The sequence below is a fragment of the Scyliorhinus torazame genome, chromosome 1 (assembly GCF_047496885.1).
Source record: "Scyliorhinus torazame isolate Kashiwa2021f chromosome 1, sScyTor2.1, whole genome shotgun sequence".
Taxonomy (NCBI): domain Eukaryota; kingdom Metazoa; phylum Chordata; class Chondrichthyes; order Carcharhiniformes; family Scyliorhinidae; genus Scyliorhinus; species Scyliorhinus torazame.
Window position 1 is genome coordinate 28,284,356 of NC_092707.1, and position 25,033 is coordinate 28,309,388.

A 25,033-nucleotide genomic window follows, 5' to 3' on the forward strand; every position below is an offset into this window, starting at 1 on the left:
ATGGAGGGGGAGGGGCGGCTTGGGAGAGGCTGGAGGCGGTGTCTTGTGTGGGTACGAGTCTGGGGGCGCTGGCAACGGCGCCGCTGCCGCTCCGTCCAAGGAGGCATACCACGAGCCCGGTGATAGCGGCTGCCCTCAGAATTTGGGGCCAATGGAGGCGGCACAGGGGGCAGTGGGGGCCTCGGTGTGGACCCCGATACGGGGGAATCACCGGTTTGTCCCAGGGAGAATAGATGGAGGGTTTTCGGGGTGGCACAGGGCAGGGATAAGAAGGTTGGGGGAGCTGTTTGCGGGTGGGAAGTTCGCGAGCCTGGGTGAGCTGGAGGAGAAGTACGGGCTCCCCTCGGGAAACACCTTTAGGTATCTTCAGGCAAGGACATTTGCCAGGCGGCAAGTGGTGGAATTTCCGCTGCTGCCGCCAATCACGGTACAGGACAGGGTGCTCTCGGGTGTGTGGGTGGCAGAGGGGAAGATTTCGGCAACATACCAGGTGATGCAGGAGGAGGAAGAGGCCTCGGTGGAGGAGCTGAAAGGTAAGTGGGAGGAGGAGTTGGGGGAGGGGATCGAGGAGGGGACGTGGGCAGATGCCCTAGGGAGGGTGAACTCTTCGTGCGCGAGGCTCAGCCTCAAACAGTTTAAGGTGCTGCACTGGGCACACATGACCGGGACAAGGATGAGCCGTTTTTTTGGGGGTGAGGACAGGTGTGTTAGGTGCTCAGGGAGCCCAGCAAACCACACCCATATATTCTGGGCATGCCCAGCGCTGGAGGAATTTTAAAAGAGTGTAGCGAGGGCGGTGTCGAGGGTGGTAGGATCCAGGGTCAAACCGGGCTGGGGGCTCGCAATATTTGGGGTTGCAGAGGAGCCGGGAATGCAGGAGGCGAAAGAGACCGGTATTCTGGCCTTTGCGTCCCTGGTAGCCCGATGAAGGATTCTTCTTCAGTGGAAGGATGAGAGGCCCCCAAGCGTGGAATCCTGGATCAACGATATGGCGGGGTTTATTCAATTGGAGAGGGTGAAATTTGCCTTAAGGGGATCGGTGCAAGGGTTTTTCAGGCGGTGGCAACCGTTCTTAGACTTCCTGGCAAAACGGTAGACAAAGGTTGGTGGAATTGCGGATAGGGATGTGGACTGTCAGAGGATACAGCAGGATTTAGATTGTTTGGAGACTTGGGCAGAGAGATGGCAGATGGAGTTTAATCCGGACAAATGTGAGGTAATGCATTTTGGAAGGTCTAATGCCTATAGGGGCTGGTTTAGCACACTGGGCTAAATCGCTGGCTTTTAAAGCAGACCAAGGAAGGCCAGCAGCACGGTTCGATTCCCGTACCAGCCTCCCCGAACAGGCACCGGAATGTGGCGACTAGGAGCTTTTCACAGTAACTTCATTGAAGCCTACTTGTGACAACAAGCGATTTTCATTTCATATAGGGAATATACAGTGAATGGTAGAACCCTCAAGAGTATTGAAAGTCAGAGAGATCTAGGTGTACAGGTCCACAGGTCACTGAAAGGGGTAAAACAGGTGGAGAAGGTAGTCAAGAGGGCAGACGGCATGCTTGCCTTCATTGGCCGGGGCATTGAGTATAAGAATTGGCAAGTCATGTTGCAGCTATATAGAACGTTAGCCCACACTTGGAGTATAGTGTTCAATTCTGGTCGCCACACTACCAGGAGGATGTGGAGGCTTTAGAGAGGGTGCAGAAGAGAGTACCAGAATGTTGCCTGGTATGGAGGGCATTAGCTATGAGGAGCGGTTGAATAAACTCGGTTTGTTCTCACTGGAACGACGGAGGTTGAGGGGCGACCTGATAGAGGTTTACAAAATTATGAGGGGCATAGACAGAGTGGATAGTCAGAGGCTTTCCCCCAGGGTAGAGGGGTCAATTACTAGGGGGCAGAGGTTTAAGGTGCGAGGGGCAAGGTTTAGAGTAGATGTACGAGGCAAGTTTTTTTACACAGAGGGTAGTGGGTGCCTGGAACTCGCTACCGGAGGAGGTGGTGGAAGCAGGAGCGATAGTGACATTTAAGGGGCATCTTGACAAATACATGAATAGGATGGATATAGAGGGATACGGACCCAGGAAGTGTCGGGCAGCATGGTCGGCACGGGCTTGGAGGGCCGAAGGGCCTGTTCCTGTGCTGTACTTTTCTTTGTTCTTTGTTCAGCAGCAGCAACCCGTGGGGGTGGTGGGGGTGGGGGTTCAATTTTATTTTTGTTTGTCTATACTGGGGGATCTGAGGGGGTGTATATGTTTGCTATGTGTTTCGGCGGGTGTTAATTTATTATTTATGTATAGGAGGGAGGGGGGCACTGGGTTTTGTTTTGTTTTGTATTTAATTCTATTGGGTTCCTTTTACATTTTGTTGATATTTTGTGAAAACTTTAATAAGAATTATTTATTTTATTAAAAGGAGGAGAGTGGCTAATTTTGTGTGTCTAGAATTTAGTTGTGGTTTAAATATGCATAGACTGTACGACTTTGGAGTCAATGTTTTGCTTTATACTGTTTAACAAGAATTCATTTATTAATTTTTCTTCTAGAGCAGAAACTGATACCACCCTATTTTCCTATACTAGTGGGGCCAAGTGTTTGCAATTAAATGAATGTATTCAAAAGGTCATGTTTCTAAAATTCCACAATTCTAGAATTGTGGATTTTAAGTGCGGTGCAGTGTTTAGCACTGCTGCCTCATGGCGCCGAGGACTCAGGTTTGAACCCGGCCCCAGGTCACTATCCGTGTGGCATTTGCACATTCTCCCCATGGCTCCGTAGGTCTCACCCCCACAACCCTAAGATGCGCAGGATAGGTGGATTGGCCTCGCGAAATTATCCCTTAATTGGAAAAAAAAAAATCAGAATTGTGGAATTTCCTTCCATGCTATTACATGTTTTGTACTTTGAAAAAAGATTCTTTATACATTGCAACCAGTTTTAGTATTTATAAATTATGATCTGGTGAATGTCTTTCATGTTCTTGAGCAGAAGGGTTGTCGGTAATTGTTGAACGTGTGGTTTCATGGTAAAGGAGCTGCTGCAGAGCAACTCCAAAACTGTTCGGCAAAGTAGAATCACGAACTGTTACCGTGCAGAAGGAGGCCATTCGGTCCATTGTGTCTACACCGGCTCTCCGAATAGCATTATGATTTTGTGCCATTCTGCCTTTTCCCCATAGCCCTAACACATTTTTCTTACGATAATTATCTAGTGGGCAGCATGGTAGCACAGTGGTTAGCACTGTGGCTTCACAGCGCCAGGGTCCCAGGATGGATTCGCTGCTGGGTCACTGTCTGTGCGGAGTCTGCACGTTCTCCCTGTGTGTGCGTGGGTTTCCTCCGGGTGCTCCGGTTTCCTCCCACAGTCCAAAGACGTGCACGTTAGGTGGATTGGCCACACTAAAAGTTGCCCTTAGTGTCCAAAAAGGATAGGAGTTATTAGGCTAGGGGGATAGGGTGGAAGGGAGGGCTTAAGTGGGTCGGTGTCGACTCGATAGGCCAAATGGCCTCCTTCTGCACTGTATAATTCTATGTCCTCTTGAATGCCTCGGTTGAACCTGTCTTGACCACACAATCTGGCAGTGCATTCCAGACCAGAACCACTCAACTGTCGAAAATGTTTTTTCTCACATTATATTTGCTGCTTTTGCAAATCATTTTAAATCTGTGCTCTCCTGTTCTCGAACCTTTCATGTGCCGGAACAGTTTCACCCTGTTTACTCTGTCCAGTCCCCTCACGATTTTGAACACCTCTGTCAAACCTCTTCTTGGCCTTGTCTCCAAGTGGAACCGTCCCAAATCAACTGAAGTTTCTCATCTCCGGAGCCATTTTTGCAAACCTCTTCGGCACTCTCTCCAATGTGTTCACATCCTTCTGAAATTGTGGCGCCCATAACCTTACACAATACTCCAGCTGAGGTCACCGTCCTATACAAGTTCAGCATAACCTCAAAAAATACCCAGAAGTTATTATAATTACATGTCTTTTCTAATTGGAAATATCCCAACCAACATTCTCAGCCAATTAGCACCAGAAATATGTCAGATTAAATGGTCATTCAGCATGGAGTGGTTATTGTGTCCGCCTGCCTTTTGGATAACTTCACTGCTAGATATTTAATGGTTTGAAGCACTTTGGGGCATTCTAACATAATAAGGTGCCATAAAACGCCCGGCTCTTCCAAATGGATTCCAATCTCATTAGACATTTCAAATCTTCTGCAGTCTTCCTTAAGAACAATTTTATATTTTTTATTGGTGCTTCATAGCTTCTTTAGTCTGACATGAGGGGTTTTACACAGGAAGTGCACAGTGAATGCAATAAATAGTTGCATTAATTATATTAAAGTATGTTTGATTAAAATGATGGAAATATTTTTTTTTAAGCATCTGAAGACTGAAACTTCGATTTTTTTTTTAATACGATTATTTAAGCGGCTAATTTCTTTTCAGCTCCCTCTGACCTAAGATAGTTTGATACTTCTTTAATTTATACAAACGATGTGAACACATGATGTGGTCCCTGGGATGAGGGGTTTATTCTACGATGGAAGGCTGAGTAAATTGGTCTTTTATTCTTTGGAGTTTAGAAGAATGAGAGGCGATTAAAAGCTACAAAATTCTGAAGATAGATTCCCCAAAACACGGGGGTACAGCCTCAGGGTAAGGGGACCAATCGTTTAGCACTGAGATGAGGAGAAATTACTTCGCTCAAAGGGTTATGAATCTTTGGAATTGCCAACCCCAGAGGGTAGTGGATGCTCCATCGTTGAATACATTTAAGGTTGGGATAGACAGATGCGTGTGGTCTCAGGGAATTAAGGGATATTGGGAGGAGGCAGCACGATATCACAGTGGTTAGCACTGTTGCTTCACAGGTTCATGGTCGCAGGTTCGATTTCCGGCTTGGGTCTCTGTCTGTGCGAGTCTGCACGTTCTCCCCGTGTCTGCGTGGGTTTCCTCCAGGTGCTCCGGATTCCTCCCACAGTCCAAAGATGTGCAGGTTAGGTGGATTGGCCATGCTAAATTGCCCTTAGTGTCCAAAAAGGTTAGGTGGGGTTACTGGGTTACCGGGATCGGGTGAAGGTGTGGGCCTGGGTGGGGTGCTCTTTCCAGGTGCCGGTGCAGACTTGATGGGCCGAATGGCCTCCTTCTGCACTAAATTCTATGGTTCTATAGACAATGGAATTGAAACCCAAGAACAGCCATGATCGTACTGAATGGCAGAGCAGGCACGATGGGCTGTGTAGTCTACTGCTTTCTAACACTATTGCTTTGTCATGAACCGTAATACTGGTTTGAGTTGCTGATGTTCTAAAACACCTTTTCATCCTGAGTTGGCTGGCAATGTTAGGGACGGATTTTGTATATTGAGAGTGAAAGTCACACATTCCAGTGGTTTTTGTCACTCCATAATGAACTGTTCATCTTTTCCATAAAGGGATCTGAAGCCCAGCTTGATATTCCAGGATCTGGATAAAGGGAAGAAGAGAGCCCAGTTAATATTGCAGTACATCCCACACACTATTCCACACAAAAATGTAAGTACCGTTTTGAGTAATGGCATGCTGTGCGCGAACAGCCCCGTTCATTGAAGTAGCTCATCTAGTAACGAAGCTGACCAATTATCCTGGCTATTACCAGGATCAATTTTCCCACCAACTCTTGCAGTGATATTTTACTGACTGAACTGTTCTTTTGCGTCCCCTGTGAGACCCGTTGAGTTGTTAAAACTGACTAACCTAGCACACTGAGCTATATTTTTAATGGTCTTGCTGAATTTATTGAGTCACAATCCTATTATTTTAAACAGGCTGCCAGTGGTATTTATGACCCAACTGCCTCAGCGTTATAATTAATTTAAATAAGCTAAATGGGTAACCCTAGACCTAAAATATCACCTAAGCGAGCTATACACTTATCATGTACACCATGCGTGGAGTGCATTATCTGTACACTTGGAGAGTCTTCCTGGTGGACAATGGAAGTTGCCATTTAATTATAGTTCCCCAATTTTCATCCTCCACATATGGCCACATTTTAATAATCTTTATTGGTGTCACAAGTAGGCTTACATAGCAATGAAGTTACTGTGAAAATCCCCAAGTCGCCACATCCCAGCACTTGTTCGGGTACACGGAAGGAGAATTCAGAATGTCCAATTCACCTAACAGCACGTCTTTCGGAACTTGTGGGAGGAAACCGGAGCACCCGGAGTAAACCCACGCTGACGCGGGGAGAACGTGCAGACTCTGCACAGACAGCGACCCAAGACGGGAATCGAACCCGGGACCCTGGCGCTGTGAAGCAACAGTGCTAACCACTGTGCTACCGTGCCGCCCATGGGGAGCGAAGACAAATAAAATGCATTGATAAAAGCAACAGTAGAGGTCTCCACCTCAGGGAACCAGTGCCACGCTGGTCAGGACCTTTCTGTCTTTTGTTAGATGTATTTTGACAATTTGGAGTTCAATGGATTCAAAGTTTATATACTAGTGGATCCCACCAAGTCCCTTCCATTCTGTGACATGCTCTCAGATTGTCACTGTAATGTTGGCAAAAATGTTGAAAAGTTTAGAAGGCACAAAACTTCATTGAAGATGTAGATATTTTAAAATTTCTTGAAAATTTATTCCAGTTTACTAAACACTTGACGACAGTAATTTTGAAAAACTGCTTGTAAATTGTCTCTGATAAATTAAACTCACATTGTTCTTTCTGTTGTTAGAGGGTGCTGCATTTCCGGAACATGGTAACAAAGGAGAAAGAGTCGCTGGGGTTGGTGGAGACAACTTCTGCATCCCCTCATGTCATTCACATTACAATACGCAGATCCCGAATGCTTGAGGTAACCTGTCCAAATTTCAATGGAGCTACCCCTCTGCTTTGCTTTACCGCACTCTAATTTTAATATTCCCAATGTTGGGCTTTCCATTTATTCTGCAGGTACAATATAGAGATCAAGACTTTTCCCAAATTTTCTCAGAGTTTCGGAATTCCGCGAGTTGCCCGACATTCCCAACTGGTCTGCTTTTGTTATTAAGTCTTACAACACCAGGTTAAAGTGCAACAGGTTTGTTTCGAATCACTAGCTTTCAGAGCGCAGATCCTTCATCAGGTGAAGAGCTGCGCTCTGAAAGCTGGTGATTTGAAACAAACCTGTTGGACTTTAACTTGGTGTTGTAAGACTTCTTACTGTGCCCACCCCAGTCCAACGCCAGCATCTCCACATCTTTGTTATTTATTGGATGCTAGTTCTGGTACAGAGCTGGCATTTTAGAGAGGTTGGGAAGCCCTGATCTTTGGGTTTCCGACCAATCTTAGGAACATAGGAACAGGAGTAGGCCATTCAGCCCCTCAACCCTGCCATTCAATGAGATCATGGCTGATGTGTGACCTAACTCCATATACCTGCCTTTGGCCCATATCTCTTGACATTTTTGCTTCACAAAAATCTATCTATCTCAGATTTACAATTAACTAATCTCCTTCAACTGCTGTTTGTGGGAGAGAGTTCCAAACCTCTAACACCCTTTGAGTGAAGAGATTATTCCTAACATCTCTCCTGAAAGGTCTTCCCCTAATTTTTAGACTGTGCCCCCTAGTTTTAGAATTTCCAACCAGTTGAAATAATGTATCTTTATCTAATCTGTCTTTCCCTTTGATACTTCGATCAAATCAACCTTTAGCCTTCTAAATTCCAATAAAAATAGGCCTAATTTGAGTAATCTCTCCTCGTAACTAAACCCCTGTAATTCAGGTATCATTTTTGTAAACCTACATTGCATTCCCTCCAAGGCCAAAATATCCTTCCTAAGGTGTGGTGCCCAGAACAGCTCACAGCACTCCAAGTGGGGTCTAACCAGGGCATTGTATAGCTGCAGCATTATGCCTGAACATTGGTATGCAAAACACCGACAACTACTTCAGAAGCTATTCACAGGCTGTGAACCTGATTTGGGATGTCCTGGGGATGTGAAAGGCTCCGAATAAAAACAGGTTGTTTCAATGGTTTCTTCATTTCTTCAGTAATGAGATGATAACAGGACATGTCCTCTGTGTTTCCAGGATGGGTACGAACAGTTACGGAGACTACCAGTAAACACTATGAAAGGAGTCATCAGAGTGAAGTTTGTGAATGATCTAGGAGTGGATGAGGCTGGGATTGACCAGGATGGTGTCTTCAAAGAATTCTTAGAAGAAATCATCAAGAAGGTTTTTGACCCTGCTCTGAATCTCTTCAAGGTAAATCACTGCTTGGGTAAAATGTGAGGGGAATATAATTTAAAGAAAATTCTTTAAATCTCTCTGGAGGAGGGGTGGGGGAGAGAATCACTGTATAGTTGATTGTTGGGAAGTATGTTTCCTGGGGTGTTTATTTGCTGTAACCTGTTTTGATACATGTTTGTAATAAAATACATGTTTAAAAAAAGAACATTTCACCTCCAGTAAGTTCTTCTCTGCTTAGTTGTTAGTTTATTTTTTCTCCTGCAGACGACCAGTGGAGATGAACGACTCTACCCGTCTCCCACCTCTTACATCCACGAGAACCACTTGCAGTTGTTTGAATTTGTCGGAAAGATGTTGGGAAAAGCTGTCTATGAGGTATAAACAGGGACTATCAAACCTTGTCTGAAGCAGTGCTGGTTAACAATTTAGTTCAGAGGAGGATTTTGGGATCTCGTGAAAAGCTAGGATTGATTTGTTAAAAAGAGTTAAGCCTAATGGTCTTTCCCTGCCCAAATAAACACCCCGGGAAATATACTTCCCAATAATCAACTATACAGTCTGTACAGAATTTTCCCCTTTTTCACACCCCCCCCCTCTCTAAATTTACATTCTCCTGTTGGATTTTACATTTTTTTTGGAACTGCTACGGTAGCCACCATGGTAATCACAGGAGTGTGAATTGCACTGTAGACATATTGACACCAAACTCCCTTCCTTGCGCACTCACACCAAATGAATGTTGAAGCTGCACCTCCTTTAAATCACCCCAGGCCAACTCAACATACACAGAATTTAACAAATTGCACAGCAGACGTCCAGTTTGATGTTAACGATGTTTCCTAAGACACTGAACCCACAGGAAAAATGAGGATTGAAGCTTCAGGAAATGCAAGAATTAAACAGAGGAGTGAACAAATAGAATTTCTGAAACCGCCACTAACCGCTGCGGTTACTAATTCACCTTTAAGGCACAAAGGGAACAGCAACGGCCTGATTTTATAATCTGCCTTTAACATGTTCAGCAATCCAAAGCACTCTGCATAGCAGAATTGGATACGAAGCAATAAGAAGAGTTTAGAGATAATTTAAATCACGTTGAAGAAATAGGTTTTTGGGATGTTTTTAAAGGAGGGCAGACAAGTAGCTCAGCAGAACGAGCGTAGGGAGAGTGTAGTTAGGAAAGCTCTTTTGCCTCTGATGATGGTGTGGATGTACAGGAGGTCAGATTCAGAGGACTGAAGGGCCCGGCTGGGACATAGGCCTGTAGATTTTTGCAGAGTTCGGATGTAAGCGAGGAAGAAAATTTTGAATACAAGTCAAATGTATCCTTTATCTTTTTCCCCTTACAGGGAATAGTAGTGGATGTCCCATTTGCTTCTTTCTTCCTCAGTCAGGTGCTGGGACATCATCATAGTGCTCTGTACAGCTCAATCGATGAACTTCCATCCCTGGACTCGGAATTCTACAAAAATCTCACCTCCATAAAGGTAATTATCACAACTGATATTGGTGGAAAGAATGTTGCATCTCAAAAGATGAAGCAAAGCAATGTCGGAGAATTTGATCACAATTTAAGTTTTCCTCTATTGCCATCAGGTTATCCTGCGTAAATAAACTCAATTAAAACCATCAGCTCAGCTTGGCCAGAGTACCATTTATCATCGAATCCCTACAGTGCAGAAGGAGGCCAATCTGCACCGACCCTCCGAAAGAGCACCCCAACTAGACCCATTCCCCCACCCTACCCCCGTAACCCTCCACATTGATCGTGGCCAATGCACATATTTGGAGACCACGGGGCAATTTAGCATGGCCAATCCACCCAACCTGCACATCATTGGACTGTGGGAGGAAACTGGAGCACCAGTTTAACATGATCCCATATCAAATACTGGGCAAAGCACAATCTAATGTATTGCTGTAACTTTATTCCTCCACTGAACATGAAACAGCGATACAGCTTTCAACATATCACAACATAACCATAATTTATAAATAAGGGCGACACAGTAGCACAGTGGTTAACACAGTTGCTTCGCCGCTTCAGGGTCCCAGGTTCGATTCCGGCTTGGGTCACTCTCTGTGCGGAATCTACATGTTCTCCCCGTGTCTGCGTGGGTTTCCTCCGGGTGCTCCGGTTTCCTCCCACAGTCAAAAGATGTGCAGGTTAGGTGGATTGGCTTTGTTAAATTGCCCGTAGCGTCCAAGAAAGGTTAAGTGGGGTTACTGGGTTATGGGGATAGGGTGGATGTTTGGGTTTGGGTGGAGTGCTCTTTCCAAGGACCGGTGCAGACTCGATGAGCCGAATGGCCTCCTTCTGCACTGTAAATTCTATGAGTCCATAATTTAGCTTCAGAAATCCAACACCAGAATAGTCAAGTCGAACATGATGTAATAATTCTACATTGCAGTATAACAAACTTATGATTTCAATTTAGCATAGTTACAACATTCATTAATATGGATTGCAGTACGTGCTTGGAAAGTCAGCCAGCAGGGAGCAAGCTCCAGAACTACGCACATTAATTGAACAACTGCTCGATGCCCTTTTTCTGTCTTTGACAAATCATCTACATCTTTGCTTCTTTATTTTCATCTTTTAATTTTATCCTTTGTTCTATAACTTTTCTTGTTTTCTTTCACTATTGCTCTCTTCTCTCTCAAACTTACATTTTTAAATTTTGATGCATAATCTTATATACATCAAAATTAAAACAATATAGCACTTCGGGATGCTTTCCTATGTAAGAGGCATGATGTAAATGTAAGCTGTTAGCATTACAGCATTAGCAATCAATCATTCCTCTTTGTTCCTCTCATTTAAAACTGCACAATCTTTCTTATAAATGCCAGTTGTCCAGCTAGCTTTAGCCCTGTTCACATATTCAGTAAGTTAGATGTTAATAAGTGTAAATTTTTAATAGAGCTCTCCCAAATTCCACGGCCACAGAAGATGATGCGTCTTTACCTGATTTCTATAATTTCATTGATCGTCAATATTCACTCTAAGCGGTGGAGTGTGAGGCTAGAGCAATGGAAAATGCGTCAGGCATGGGACAAATGGGCCGTGCACATGCAGCAGTCCCTTTAAGATGCACGCGTGCGCAGTGACGGCAGCATGGTAGCGCGCCAGGGTCACAGGTTCGATTCCCGGATGGATCACTGTCTGTGCGGAGTCTGCACGTTCTCCCCGTATCTGCGTGGGTTTCCTCTGGGTGCTCTGGTTTCCTCCCACTCGTCCCGAAAGCCGTGCTGTTAGGTAATATGGACTTTCTGAATTCTCCCTCAGTGTACCCGAACAGGTGCCTGAATGTGGCGACTAGAGGCTTTTCACAGTAACTTCATTGCAGTGTTAATGTAAGCCTACTTGTGACAATAAAGATTATTATTATTATGTTAAATGGGCTTGAGGGGTCGAGTGGCCTACTCCTCTTCCTAATTCATATGTATGTTTGTGTAGCACAACAGACGGATCGCACATAGCTAAGGGAAATTAGAGGGAATACTGCTTATTATCTTTAAAGTTCCTCTACCTGGATGCTGTTAGCGTGATATGTAAGAACAAAAGTTAACCACAGTGTTGCATTTGTTATAACTTTTCCCAAAGAACAATCTGGGTTAAACCCGACCTCGGAGCAAAGATAAAGGTAAAAGGAGAAAAGAAGGGAAACATTTCACTGATTCTTGCCAGAGATTTTTGTCACATTGCAATGATCAACTTGGTGAATTACATTATGATACTTTGATAATTATAACATTTGCTGGTCCCTTTGCTGAGGTTATTCATGAAGGCCCCGACGTCTCAACTTTGCCCCTCGCCTGAGGTATGGTGATCCTCAGGTTAAATCGCCACCAGTCAGCTCTCCCTCTCAAAGGGAAATGAGCCTTTGGTCATAGGGCGGCATGGTAGCAGTGGTTAGCACTGTTGCTTCACAGCGCCAGGGACCCTGGTTCGATTCCTGGGTTGGGATACCGACTGTGTGGAGTCTGCAGTCAGCAGTCCCTTTAAGATGCACTCGTGCGCAGTGACGGCAGCATGGTAGCGCACCAAGGTCACTGGTTCGATTCCCGGCTGGGTCACTGTCTGTGCGGAGTCTGCACGTTCTCCCCATGTCTGCGTTGGTTTCCTCCGGGTGCTCCGGTTTCCTCCCACAAGTCCCGAAAGACGTGCTTGTTTGGCAATTTGGACATTCTGAATTCTCCCTCTGTGTACCCGAACGGGCACGGAGTGTGGCGACTAGGGAATTTTCACAGTAACTTAATTGCAGTGTTATTGTAAGCCAACTTGTGACACTAATAAAGATTATTGTTATTATCTGGGACAATGGCGACTCTACCTTTATTTGCTGGTGCCAGTTTCGCTCTGGTAACTCACTCGAGAGCTGTTGAACTTTGACCCCGAATGTCAGCAGTGAGTTTTAACCTCATCACAAAAAACCTGATTTTAACGTCTAAGAACATGTGCTTTCGGAGGGGTTACTGATGAGTAAGAATCCTGGCAAATTTTGTTTTTCTTCCTCCCAACCCAGGGTGATACTAATTTTGGATCACCTTGGCTACAATCGGAGAACTCAGCATAGGCAAGGGATAAAACCCGGGACTTTCCCCCTTTGTATAGTTCAGCTGAATGCACGTAACGAGCAATTAGAGGAGCAAGCTGAATTCTTGGGTGTTTTATTGATCATTCCTTGGTAACCATATAATTTAATGCCAATCTTCAAAGAGCTGATGCTGAGGGCGGCATGTGGCACAGTGGTTAGCACTGCTCCCTACGGCGCTGAGGACCCGGGTTTGAATCCTGGCCCTGGGTCACTGTCCGTGTGGAGTTTGTACATTCTCCTTGTGTCTGAGTGGGTTTCACCCCCACAACCCAAAGATGTGCAGTTTAGGTGGATTGGCCATGCTAAATTGCCCCTTAATTGGGAAAAAATAATTGGGTACTCTAATTTTTTTTTTTAAAGAGCTGATGCTGAAGAGCGTAACTGGTTCTACTTCTGTTATTTTCATGAACTCCGATAAAGGGTGCCCTTCAGAATACAGGAGGCCACCAATGTTGACAAGTCTAGAGGAATTGAAATAAGGCAGAAAGAATACTGGACACCAAGCTTGAGCTTTAAAAGCTTGTAGATTGTAGGAGTAAGGGAGGATTGGGGAAAGTAATTAGTTCCACATTTTTGAAGAATCTGGGAGAGAATGAGTTTCTGTAGGGAGAGGCACAATGAGTGGATTTCGGTTAGGGTTGGATGCAAGATGGAGGAGGTTATTGCATAAGTTTTGCTTCAGTTGTATATGGTGCTAGTAAGACCACATCTGGAGTAGTGTGTGCAGTTTTGGACTCCTTGAGAGGATATAATAACATTCAAATTAGTTGGGAGAAAGTCCGCTCATTGATTCCTGGGATGAAGGGTTAACTTATGAGGAAAGGTTGGACAGGTAAGGCCTGTGTCCATTAGAATTTAGATGAAAAAAGGGCATCTTATTGAAACATACAAGATCCTGAGGGGAATTTCTTTTTAATATAATTAATTTACGGGATGTGGGCATCACTGGTTTATTGCCGATCCCTAGTTCCCCTTTAGAAGGTGGTGGTGAGCTGCCTTCTTGAACCGCTCCAATCTCTAAGCTGTAGGTACACTCACTGTGCTGTTAGGTAGAGAGGTCCAGGGATTTGACCCAGCGACAGGGAAGGAATGGCGATATATTTCCTAATCAGAGTGGTGGGTGACTTTGAGGGGAACCTTCAGGTTGGGGGGCTTCCCAGGTATCTGCTGCTCACGTCCTTCTAGATGGTAGTGGATTTGGATTTGCTGTCTTAAGGAACCGTGGTGAGTTCCTGCAGTGCATCTTGTAGATGGTGCACACGGCTGCCACTCTTCGTCAGTGGTGGAGGGATTGATTGTAGAAGGGGTAGCAATCAAGCAGGCTTCTTTGTCATGGATGGTGTTGAGCTTCTTGAGTATTATTGGAGCTACACTCATCCAGGAAAGTGGAGAGTATTCCATTACACTCCGACTTGTGCCTTGTAGATGGTGGAAAGGCTTTGAGGGGTCAGGATGTGAGTTACTCGCCACAGGATTCCCAGCTTTTGACCTACTCTGGTAGCCACAGTATTAATATGGCTAGTCCAGTTCAGTGTCTGATCAATGGTAACCCCAGATGTTGTGGGGTTTCAGTGATGGTAATGCCATTGAATGTCAAGGGGTGGTGGTTAGATCCTCTCTTGTAGGAGATGGTCATTGCTTGGCACTTGTGTGGCGTGAATGTAACTTTCCAATTGTCAGCCCAAACCTGGATATTGTCCAGGTCTTGCTGCATTTGCACCTGGACTGCTTCATTATCTGAAGAGGCATCAATGGTCCTGCACATTGTGCAGTCATCTGCGAGTAGCCCCACTTCTGACCTTATGATGGAATGGAGGTCATTGATGGAGCAACTGAAGATGGTTGGGGCCTAGGACACTACCCTGAGAAACTCCTACAGTGATATCCTGGAGCTTAATGATTGACCTCCAACCACCACAATCATCTTATTTTATGCCAGGTATGACTCCAACCAGCGGAGAGATCACCCTCTGAATCCTATTTACTACATTTTTGCTAGGACTCCTTGATGCCATGTTCGGTCAAATGTTGCCTTAATGTCAAGGGCTGTCACTCTCACCTCCCTGTGGCATTCAGCTCTTTTGTCCATGTTTGAACCTAGGCTGTAATGAGGCCAGGAGCTAAGTGGCCCTGGCGGAACCCAAACTGAGCATCCGTGAACAGGTTATTACTGAGTAAGTGCCGCTTGATAGCACTGTTGATGACTCCTTCCATCACTTTGCTGATGTTGGAGAGTAGACTGATAGGGCGGTAATTGGCTGGGTTGGATTTGTCCTCTTTCTTGTGTACAGGACAGATCTGGGCAATTTTCCACATTGCCGGGCAGATGCCAGTGTTGGAGCTGTACTAGAATATCTTGGCTAGGGGTGCGACAAGTTCAGGAGTACAAGTCTTCAGTACTATTGCCGGAAAATATTGTCAGGGCATACAGCCTTTGCAATATTCAGTGCCTTCAGCCGTTTCTTGATGATGAATCATATTGGCTTAATGCTGACATCTGTGACGCTGGGGATCTCTGGAGGGGACCGAGATGGATCAGCCACTTGGCACTTCCGTCGGAAGATTATTGTGAATGCCTCAGCCTTGTCTTTTGCACAGATGTGCTCTGCTCCTCCTTCATTGAGGATGAGGAAATTTGTGGAGCCTTCTCCTCCAGTGAGTTGTTTTATTGTCCTCCACCATTCACGGTTGGATGAAGCAAGACTTGCAGAGCTTAGATCAGGCGCGTTTGTTGTGGAATCACTTAGCTCTATATATTACTTGCTGCTTATGCTATTTAGCACACAAGTAGTCTTGTGTTGTAGCTTCACACGCTGACGCTGCATTTTTAAGTGTGCATAATGTCTGGCATGCTCTCCTGCACTCTTCATTGAACCAGGATTGAATATCTGGCTTGGTGGTAATGGTAGAGTGGGGGTATGCCGAGCCATGAGGTTGCAGATTGTGGTTGAGTACAACTCTGTTGCTGCTGATGTCCCACAGCACTTCATGGATGCCCAGTCACGAGTTGCTAGATCTGTTCGAAGTTTAGCACGGTGGTAGTGCACACAACAGGATGGGGAGGGTATGCTCAATATGAAGATGGGACTTTGTCTCCACAAGGACTGTGTGGTGGTCACTTCTACCGATACTGTCATGAACAGATACATCTGCAACAGGCAGTTTGGTGAGGATGAGGTCAAGTATGTTTATCCCTCTTGTTGGTTCTCTCACCATCTCCTAAGTCCCCCACCCAGAGTATATTCTGTGCCCGTGGCACCTTCAGTGCTTCCCATAAGTGGTGTTCAACATGGAGGAGTACGGATTCATCAACTGATGGTGGCCGGTACGTAGTAATCAGCAGGAGATTTCCTTGCCCATGTTTAACCTTAAGCCATGAGACTTCATGGGGTCCAGAGTTGATGTTGAGGACTCCCAGGGCAACTTTCTCCCAACTGTATACCACTGTATCGCCACCTCTGCTGGTTCTGTCCTGATCAGGCTGGGTTTGACATTGTCGTTTCCAGTGCCTGGGTCGATGCCAGGTGGTCCGTTCAATTTAATTCCTTTTTGTGTTTTTGTAGCGGTTGAATACAACTGAGTGGCTTGCTAGGTCATTTTAGAGGGCATTTCAGAGTTAACCACATTTCTCTGGCTCTGGAGTCCGATGTATGTCAGACAAGGATGGCAGGTTTCCTTCCCTAAAGGAGATTAGTAACCAGATAGGTTTTTATGACACTAATCAACAATGGTTTCATGGTCATCATTGGACTTTTAATTCCAAATATGTTATTGAGTTTAAATTCCACCACCTCTTTGGTGGAATTCAAATCCAGGCCCCCAGATTATTACCCTGGATCTCTGGATTACTCGTCCAGCAACAATATCACTACGCCACCGCCTCCCGTGGCGAATGCTGAGAGGATGTTTCCCTTGATGGGGGAGACCAGAACAGTTTAAAAATAAGAGATCTCCCATTTAAAAACGAGATGAGGAGAAGTTTCTTCTCTTCCTCGGGGAGCAGTGAAGGCTGTGTCACTGAATATTTTTAAGGTTGCGTTACAAAGTCTTGTTTGACAAAGGAGTCAAAGAGTATAGGTGGATACAGACAGGAAAGTGGAGTTGGAGCCCCAATTAGATCTGCCATAATCTTATCAAATGGTGGAGTAGGATCAAAGGGCTGAATGGCCTACTCTTGCTCCTAATTGATATGGTGTAAGTTTTATGTGCACCAACACGGCCTGTGATAATATAGTGATTGTATTTCAATTTTTGTTTTTACAGCGTTACGATGGTGACATTGGTGACCTTGGTTTGACTTTATCCTACGATGAGGATGTTATGGGTCAGGTAATGCCCTGACATTTCGTAAAGTAGGGGCTGGTTTAGCACAGGGCTAAATCACTGGCTTTGAAAGCAGGCCAGCAGCACGGTTCAATTCCCGTCCCAGCCTCCCCAAACAGGCGCCGGAATGTGGCGACTAAGGGCTTTTCACAATAACTTCATTTGAAGCCTACTTGTGACAATAAGTGATTTTCATTCATTCATTTTCATTTCATTTCATTTTCAAATTAGTAACTATGGTAAAATCTAGGATTTATGACTAGGCTATACAATGTCAGTGGTGCATGGATCTGCTGTCGACACAGTGGGGCCCTATTTTAAGAGTCTGATTCGATTCCAATGCAGTCGACAGCATACAGCTCTGCTGTGATCTGGAACTGTTAGGTCTGAACAAAGGCTCAAATCAGATGCAACATAGAAATTGTACATAATTCAGGTTTTATTATTATCCAGAAACTTTCTATATTTTCTCCTTTTTTTTATAAGTAAAACTTAATTTGGAAATGTGAAGTGTTTTTCACATTCATCTTGACTCTTATCTATTTAAAACCAGTCTTGGCTGCCTTGTTTTGTTTCAGCCACTGGTATTAGTACATCCTTGATGGATAGGTACCTGGTGTGGAAGCAACCCACAGAGTCCCATATTGGGTACTCTCCAGTCTGTGCCGAGATAGCTCATTTTCCTGGGTGCTATCATTGGTCTCACTGGGAAAGAATAGGGGAAAAAGTAGGAATGAGCTAAGTTACCTGTTTCTAATCACTTGGTCAGCGACACTCTTGTTAGTAAATAAATGTACAATTGGATTGGTTAGTATTGGGATTGGACATATAGCCTGGGTGAAGTACTGCAAGGCTTCAGGGGACTGTGGAAATTTTGCCCAGCAAGAGTCAACAAATTTAAGAGACTATTTACTCAGCTGTCTTGGTCATTAGGCTCAGTAAAATTCTGACTTTACATTGTAATCAATTTGGTTTTCTTTCTGATTCAACAGCTTGTTTGTCATGAGCTGGTGCCTGGTGGGAAGACCATTGGGGTTACCAATGAAAATAAGTGAGTATGCCAGTGGCCAAATGCTGTGTGTTGTTAACCTTGTTTTGCAATTTATTTTCAAATACTTTCCCCAACATATGAATGTGCCCCTTTCCACCCCGTTTTCACAGACACCGTGTTCTTTAGGTATCTATGCCGAGAAGAGCAAAATTAGCCTCTGTGTGAATGGGCCAAGGTTCTCAATTGTTTCGAAGTCTTTTGCTTAATTTTTAATCATACCTCTCTGAGACATTTTTGTCACAGGAAATTATCAGTGCATGTACGAATTGGAGTGCAAGGGAATTGGCATTAGGAAACTCTCACAATGCACCAAGTCACTGTGTTAATACTCGTTATGGTGTATATTGCCAATTTAAAATCCATATTCATGTTGATTGGGCTTACACATGACATGTAAAGCCTCGCGAGGACAGATATTTCTCAGGTGCTGGTGGTGTTCCCAAGTGTCTGCTACCTTTGTCCTTCTAAATGGTAGCAGTTGACGGTTTGGAAGGTGCTGCCTAAGGAGCCTTGCTGAGACCCTGCAGTGCATCTTGTGGATCATACACATGGCTGCCACTATTTGGCAGTGGTGCAAGGGGTGAATGTGGAAGGGGTACCAATCAAGCGGGTTGCTTTGTTCTAGTTTGGAGGGTGAGGAGCTGCAGTTTTGGAATTTTGCTATATGGCAGGGTTGTCTGTTTGCATTTCTGTATGGACATTGCCCCTGCATCATCAGTTGACTGAGCACAGCCAGGTTTTACTATTCTGTCCAGTTCAGGCTAATTACAGCATGATTGAAGCTGTAAGGAATCTGTGCTTTGCCTTTCCAGCTGATTCTGTCCTTCAAACAACTATCAGGATCAAAATGTGAGACCCATGCTCCAGTTCACTGCCATTATGCACCAAATATTATCCTCTGAATCATAGTTGAAAGCAGGTACAATTTGACACTTGGAATAGTCAAAGAGGGCGAGGATTTGATCCTTGCATCCAGCCAACAGCTCCCAACACTTTATCTCCAGCATTGTTTTTATTCTAGTACACAGTAGAGTATCTATTATTAAACGCAAGATATAACATAAAAACTAGGAGCAGGAGTAGGCCATCTGGCCCCTCAGGCCTGCTCTGCCATTCAATAAGATCATGGCTGATCTTTTTGTGGACTCAGCTCCACTTTACCCACCTGCTCACCGTAACCTTTTATTCCTTTATTGTTTAAAAATCTATCTACCTTTGCCTTAAAAACATTCAACGAGCTCGCCTCAACTGCTTCACTGGGCAGGGAATTCCATAGATTCAACGACCTTTGGGTGAAGAAGTTCCTCCTCAACTCAGTCCTAAATCTGCTCTCCCTTATTTTGAGGCTATGCCTCTAGTTCTAGTTTCACCCGCCAGTGGAAACAACCTCCCTGCTGCTATCCTATCTCGTCCCTTCCTAATTTTATGTTTCTATAAGATCCCCCCTCATTCTTCTAAATTCCAATGAGTATAGTCCTAGTCTACTTCGTCTCTCCTTATAAGCCAATCCTCTCAACTCCGGAATCAACCTATTGAATCTCCTCTGCACGCCCTCCAGTGCCAGTACATCCTTTCTCAAGTAAGGAGACCAAAACTGTACACAGTAATCCAGGTGTGGCCTCACCAGCACCCTATACAGTCGCAACATAACCTCCCTGCATTTAAACTCCGTCCCACTAGCAAAGAAGGACAAAATTCCATTTGCCTTCTTAATTACCTGCTGCACCTGCAAACCAACTTTTTGTGATTCATGCACAAGGACACCCAGATCCCTTTGCAGAACAGCATGCTGCAATATTTTACCATTTAAATAATAGTCCATTTTGCAGTTATTCCTACCAAAACGGGTGACCTCACATTTATTAACATTGAACTCCATTTGCTGGACCCTTGCCCATTCACATAAACTATTTATATCCCTCTGCAGACTTTGTGCCCTCTGCACACTTGGCTCTACCACTCATCTTAGTGTCATCTGCAAACTTTGACACATTACTCCTGGTCCCCAACTCGATCATTTATGTAAATTGTGAACAATTGCAGACCCAACACTGATCCCTGAGGTGCACCATTAGCCACTGATCGCCAACCAGAAAAACACTCATTTATCCCCATTCTTTGCTTTCTGTCAGTTAAACAATCCTCTATCCATGCTAATATATTACCCATAATGCCATGCACCTTTATCTTATGCAGCAGCCTTTTGTGTGGCACTTTGTCGAATGCCTTCTGGAAATCCAGATACACTGCATCCACCGGTTCCCTGTTGTCCACAGCACTCGTAATGTCCTCAAAGAATTCGGAATTCCACTAAATTAGTCAAACATAACCTGCCTTCCATGAACCAATGCTGCGTCTGTCTGCCCACCCAATGGGACAATTTCTATCCGAACGTCTCGCTATTTCTTCCTTAATGACAGATTCAAGCATTTTCCCCACTACAGAAGTTAAGCTAACCAGCCTATAGTTACCTACCTGCCTTTTATCTACCTCCTTTTTTAAACAGTGGCGTCACATTTGCTGTATTCTAATCTGCCGGAACCACCCCATAACTTGTCTTTGGCTCTGACTGCCCTGTTATGCATCCCAACAGTTTCCAATTTATTTTGGATTCCTGGCAATTGTTTCTCTTACAGCTGCTTACTATCACCATCACCTTTTTTGTGATAATGCAGCAGTTCAATTGTTGTGTTTGCGGCACAGAAAATAAATGTGTTTGAAAAGTTGGACGGGTTGTTCAATACTTAGAGGCTAAAATTCCTGCCATCCACCAACAGAATCAGTTATATCCACCTCATGGCTCACTTCCGAATGCACACTCAGGTTAAAGATCAGACGATCGCTTTCATCCGAGGATTCCGGTCCATTATTAACCCAGAATGGCTCCGTATGTTCTCAACTCCTGAAGTACAACGTTTAATTGCTGGAGACAACGCAGAGATCGACCTGGAGGACCTCAAGTAAGACACTGAAGAGACGTTTAGTAAATTGCAGATAGTTTATAAAACAAAAAAAATTAATGCTGTTTATTTGCTCATGAACATTTCTACAGTTGTGTCCAGTCATTTATGTACCTGTAGATGGAACATTAATGCATTCTTGGGGAAATTCAATGTCCTGAATTTCTGTGGCAAAAATCATAGGCGATCCACTAGTATAACTAATATTTATCGTATGGTTTGTGAACAAAAGCATTGTGCTTATTGGGATTATTTGTCTATTTAGAATGATCACTGTTCTCCCCTCTACAGGAAGCATACTGTGTATTATGGTGGTTTCCATGGCAGTCACCGTGTCATTACTTGGCTGTGGGATATCATGGCTCGTGATTTCACGTCAGACGAACGAGCCATGTTTCTTAAGGTTAGTGGACCTCTGGCAGTTCTCTTTCCCCTGTATCTTTTCTCAGCTCCCTCATATCTGATATCCTACTTTCTTTTATCTGGGCAGGTTTCTTCTACAGGTTATCTTGTTCACCAATAAGGGTTAATAAACTTGTCACTAGTAGCCTGATCATGGTCTAGGTTCAGAATGTTGGTGTTCTGACTGTCTAGACTGGTGTGATGGGAAATGACCTGAATTGGGTTATGCCGTTGAACCGAGATTAGCATCAAAAAAAATATGTTTATACAATGATTTTATACTCCATGTTAGTCAGATTTTGGCCAAGTGTTGTCTCATATTGATTTCTATAAAGGCTCTGTTACTCCGATCATTTTCCTTTACATGAGCAAGTTGACCAAGATTGCTATTTTAGATAAACAAAGACAAATTCTTGTAATGAGGAAAAAAACAAGGTGAGCAAAATTTTGTAAGTCAATGGATCCAATTTTGCTTTCAGATACTGCTGTATTCCTAGAACAAGAAATAATATCCCGCTGGCTTTGACAAGAATATTTTTGCACTTTCTCTCTCAGTACAATTAGCAGCTGTTTCTGAGCCGAGTTTGCAAATGATGGTCTTGACTTTGTCTTATGTTGAAACTGGTCCAATTCCGAATGCACCATTTTCATTCTTTACCCCTTCTCTATACCACTTTCTCTCTCTCCAATCCATTAATGGAACTACACTATCAGCAACAGTGATAATGGCTGGGAGAATACAGATTGAACCCTTTACTAATGTCCTAGTGACTGGGGAACTTCCAAGGACCGACACAGTTCCAGCTCGGGATGTATTTTCTCTTTAGGTAATCCAGCAGAACTAATTGAGGCTTTATTTTTTTTCCTCGCCACCTTTGTTCCAGTTTGTCACTAGCTGTTCCCGGCCGCCACTCCTGGGCTTTGCCTACCTCAAGCCTCCCTTCTCCATTCGTTGTGTCGAGGTGTCAGATGATCAGGTAATTATGTTTTCACTTCTCCCTCTTCCTCCCACCCAAGCACACATTTTTCCCACATGGTCAATTGAAGATACTGGTTTGAGCAACTGCAGGCCCTCCTCTACCTCACCTGAATGACCTTGCTTCATCTGTGAGCTCAGATGGTGAGTGTCGGCAGACTTGCTCAACCATGCAAGGCAATATTGCCAAATCTAATAATGTATCTGTACCACAGGTCATTGGATAGTGATCAGTACTGGGAGTCCTGGCTGATATTTCCCTTCGCTAGCATGGCACCACCCTGCTGCTATTTGACCTGAGATAGTTAATGCAATGGAGCATGGATTAAACATGGGACAGTAGAGCACAGTTTAGATCAGTTTTTTAAAATGTTCTATTTCTTTACTGGAAGCCCTGGTTTAGGATTTAAGATATGTTTGTATTTCAGGACACTGGAGATACACTGGGAAGTGTGCTACGGGGTTTCTTTACCATTCGCAAAAAGGAACCAGGTGGTCGGCTGCCAACCTCTTCCACCTGCTTTAATCTCCTTAAACTTCCAAACTACAGTAAGAAGAGCATCCTGCGAGAGAAGCTCCGCTATGCAATCAGTATGAACACTGGATTCGAGCTCTCCTAATCGCTACAACAAAGACGTGGGTGTGTATACACCTTTGTGCACGTATGCAGCTGTGCGCTGCACAGGATTGCTGAGGTTGGAGTATTTTTGTCGTTCAAAGAAATCCAAATGATGTCTCACCAACTGCAGTGAATCATTTGGATATGAAGACCATGATGTGTTTCAGGGTGAAGCTGAATGATCAAGGCTCTCATCATCTGTTTAAGATTAATTTCCCCAAAGGGCACAAGTATAAATCCATCGCCAGGACAGACCTTTGAATGAATCAATAGTTAAACTGGCCTCCTCCCGAGTGAGAAATGGATTATTTGATTCATAACATCCGAAGTCCAACTTTATCTTGATTTACACTGCTCAATGATTACAAGGATACACTTCACTCCCATAAATGGATCCAGGATTACAATGTTATAAGATTCTTTTAGCGTACAGTGAAGAAATGTTCATGAGTTTCTACATTTTGCTAATTGTACACCATCACATTAATTTTCAATACATTTTATATTATTTTAGCAGGTGTCTCAAAGGACAGGACGTGGTTTTGGCAAAGTTATTTCCGGCAAAGTTGTTTCCAAATGGTTCCACGTTCCATTATCACTCGATTCTCAATCACAGCGACATCTGGATCAGTTAAAACAAATATGCCCTTTATAATAGTACAGTGATCAGTGAATCAATGCAAATGATCAAGTCACTAATGAACAAAGCCCTCTTATTTCCACCCCCTCTACCCTCCCCTGGCTTGTTGATTTGTGGCGCTGCTACCTTTAATGTAAAAGAAGTGATGGCAAATTCTAACACTTTACTTTGTGTTAGCATTGGACTTTGGAACAAACAATATATGATGTTGTTTCCCTGTTTGGCTAAATCTGGATGATATGGACTCCACAGAAAATGTTGGCAGGCTGCTAAATCACAAACATTTCAAATAGATTAACTCCATGTATACCTTCATCTAAACCCCAAGGCTGTATCCTGTTTTTAAACTACTCGACAGCATCTATTGTTATTTAAAAGTAGTGAATATTTAATGTAAAATATCTTTTTAAAGGATTTTTGATGCACAGGGAATTTAACTGCATGGTCTAGCATATCTTGAGAGATGAGACTGTGGAATATTAACATTATTTTGGATAGCAAGTCAGAAAAGTTTACTATTCAGTTCACTAAAATAAGTTACGATTAACCAATGTGAATTTCTTGGGCATTGATTGTATACTATATTTTAAGCAGGTTTAACCATTAATGCTATTAAAGAAACAATGTCTGTTGCTAAGACTCTGGATTTTAGCAATGTGATAAGCAGATCACAAGTGACAGAAGCACAGTGATCCACAAGTTCCAAAATAGTGGGTGAGGATTGCTTATCATGGGAGGAAATGGTGATGTCCATCACACGAACCTGCCTCCCATCCATCTACACCTCCCGCTGCCTGGGGAAAGCGGGCAGCATAATCAAAAATCCCTCCCACCCAGCTTACTCACTCTTCCAACTTCTTCCATCAGGCAGGAGATACAGAAGTCTGAGAACACGCACGAACAGACTCAAAAACAGCTTCTTCCCCACTGTCACCAGACTACTAAATGACCCTCTTATGGACTGACCTCATTAACACTACACCCTGTATGCTTCATCCGATGCCAGTGCTTATGTAGTTACGTATGTTGTGTTGCCCTATTATGTATTTTCTTTTCTTCCCACTTATTTAATGATCTGTCTGGGCTGCTCGCAGAACAATACTGTTCACTGTACCTCGGTACACGTGACAATAAACAAATCCAATCCAAATCCACTCCAATCCAATGTGGTCAAACCTGTTCTTAACATTAGTTCCTGAATGGGAGTAGTGGGCAGGTAATTAAGATAGGTAAA

General features: G+C 44.0%; 1 protein-coding gene across 4 annotated transcripts in view; it reads left to right on the plus strand.

Annotated features, from left to right (window-relative positions):
* ube3b (ubiquitin protein ligase E3B) overlaps positions 1-24,431 on the plus strand; it is a 73,412-nt gene extending 48,981 nt beyond the window's left edge. For 3 of the 4 annotated variants that reach the window (XM_072478852.1, XM_072478950.1, XM_072479034.1), the window contains 11 exons: positions 5,439-5,538; positions 6,726-6,845; positions 8,066-8,242; positions 8,492-8,602; positions 9,577-9,714; positions 17,092-17,157; positions 18,144-18,202; positions 20,980-21,162; positions 21,454-21,565; positions 22,449-22,541; positions 22,969-24,431. In XM_072478852.1, coding sequence (XP_072334953.1) covers positions 5,439-5,538; positions 6,726-6,845; positions 8,066-8,242; positions 8,492-8,602; positions 9,577-9,714; positions 17,092-17,157; positions 18,144-18,202; positions 20,980-21,162; positions 21,454-21,565; positions 22,449-22,541; positions 22,969-23,160 — 1,351 coding nt within the window. In that variant the 3' untranslated portion in view covers positions 23,161-24,431. The remainder of the gene's footprint in view (positions 1-5,438; positions 5,539-6,725; positions 6,846-8,065; positions 8,243-8,491; positions 8,603-9,576; positions 9,715-17,091; positions 17,158-18,143; positions 18,203-20,979; positions 21,163-21,453; positions 21,566-22,448; positions 22,542-22,968) is intronic. The other variant, XM_072479122.1, reaches the window with a different exon arrangement.
* The last annotated feature ends 602 nt before the right edge of the window (positions 24,432-25,033 follow it).